The sequence below is a fragment of the Vollenhovia emeryi genome, unplaced genomic scaffold (assembly GCF_000949405.1).
Source record: "Vollenhovia emeryi isolate VEMERY1.0 unplaced genomic scaffold, V.emery_V1.0 DF948293.1, whole genome shotgun sequence".
In the NCBI taxonomy this organism is placed as follows: domain Eukaryota; kingdom Metazoa; phylum Arthropoda; class Insecta; order Hymenoptera; family Formicidae; genus Vollenhovia; species Vollenhovia emeryi.
Genome location: NW_011958073.1, coordinates 1 through 1517, shown reverse-complemented (window position 1 = coordinate 1517; position 1517 = coordinate 1). Strand labels below are relative to the sequence as shown.

The 1517-nt window shown below is 51.7% G+C and overlaps 1 protein-coding gene across 1 annotated transcript; it reads left to right on the top strand.

Annotated features, from left to right (window-relative positions):
• The first annotated feature begins 134 nt into the window (after positions 1–134).
• LOC105556905 lies at positions 135–875 on the top strand. The gene has a single exon (XM_012004018.1). The coding sequence runs from the start codon at positions 135–137 to the stop codon at positions 873–875; it is 741 nt and encodes a 246-aa protein (XP_011859408.1).
• The last annotated feature ends 642 nt before the right edge of the window (positions 876–1517 follow it).

Genomic DNA, 1517 nt, shown 5'->3' with positions numbered 1-1517 from the left:
GAAAAGGGTATATCGCGCTGTTCATTTGTCTCGCGTCTCGAGCTATTCATTTAGAACTCGTCAGCGACTATTCGTCCCTATCGTTTCTCAACGCGTTCACTCGTTTCTGCTCGCGGCGTGGTATGCCAAGCACGATGTATTCGGATAACGGAACGACATTCGCGGGCGCCGACAAGGAGTTGCGCGTCGCTTATAAGGCCGCTCTGTCAAACGCTGATTTTCAAAACCGTACAGCTTCCGACGGCATCAGATGGAGATTCATTCCTCCTCATGCTCCGCACTTCGGCGGGCTATGGGAGTCAGGGGTACGAAGCGTGAAACATCACCTTCGACGAGTCCTCGGCTCACATACACTCACGTTCGAAGAGTTTACAACGCTGCTTTCTCGCATAGAAGCTTGCTTGAATTCGAGACCCATTGGACCCCTTACCGACACACTTGATGACTTCGAACCGCTGACTCCGGGGCATTTTTTAATCGGCTCCGCGATCACTACGCCACCCGAGCCATCGCTTTTGCACATCAATGATAGTCGACTCTCTCGATGGCAAACGCTTCGGCAGCTCACAGAGAGATTCTGGCAATTATGGCAATCCGACTATGTGAACGCGCTCCAGCAACGAAGTAAATGGTGCCGCGAGACAAAGGAGATCAAACCAGGGACAATGGTTCTTCTCAGAAACCCGTTGCTCCCTCCGTGCAAATGGGAACTCGGCAGAGTGATGCAGTGTCACCCCGGCTCTGACGGTTTAGTACGCGTAGTCTCCGTAAAAACTGCGAGCTCCGAGTACAAGCGACCGATAGTCAAGCTCTGTATTCTGCCTCTCAGAGAAGACGCGCCGACGAACCGAGAGGACCTCTCCTCGCGTCAGTAGACAAGCCATGCGCTTGCCATAAATGTTAGAGTCGCGAGTCTATTAATTGTAACAGCTCTTCGTTCCACTGCGGGGACCAAGCGCATTCATTAAGTTAAGTTGTCAATCTCCATCAAGTTGCTTAGTATTAATCCTTTGTTTCCTTTTTTTTTCCTCCGATTAAATCGTTAACCTCGAATAAGTTTCAGCATTGACCGCTGACCATGAGTAGCGGATGGAACAGTCTCAACGCTGTCGCCAATCAGCGGATCGCCGAACCAAGGAGAGTCAAATTGATCGGAGCAACAGCTCAGTCGCGATGAGGAATCGCGTCCTCAGGGCGGGCGGTTCGCGTTCCGTCGAACTCACGACCTCCTAGCGCGATCCGCACCCGCTACTCATCGTCAATCCTTTAGGCTATAGCTAGACTAGTTTCGAAAATAATATTTCGAGGCGAGCGGTATGTTCGGGATTCGCGGTAACGAACAGCAATCCCGAGCAAATCGACGAGCTCGATCGCCGGTGACTTTCGGCGGTCACCAAAATAAACGCGGTCCGCGTGATACCTCGTAGCACGGATCCCGGTGTCGACGGACTCGTGATCGGCGAAAACACCGAATTGTAATCAGTCCTCGACATTGGGATCCGGACTAGAAAAACAAA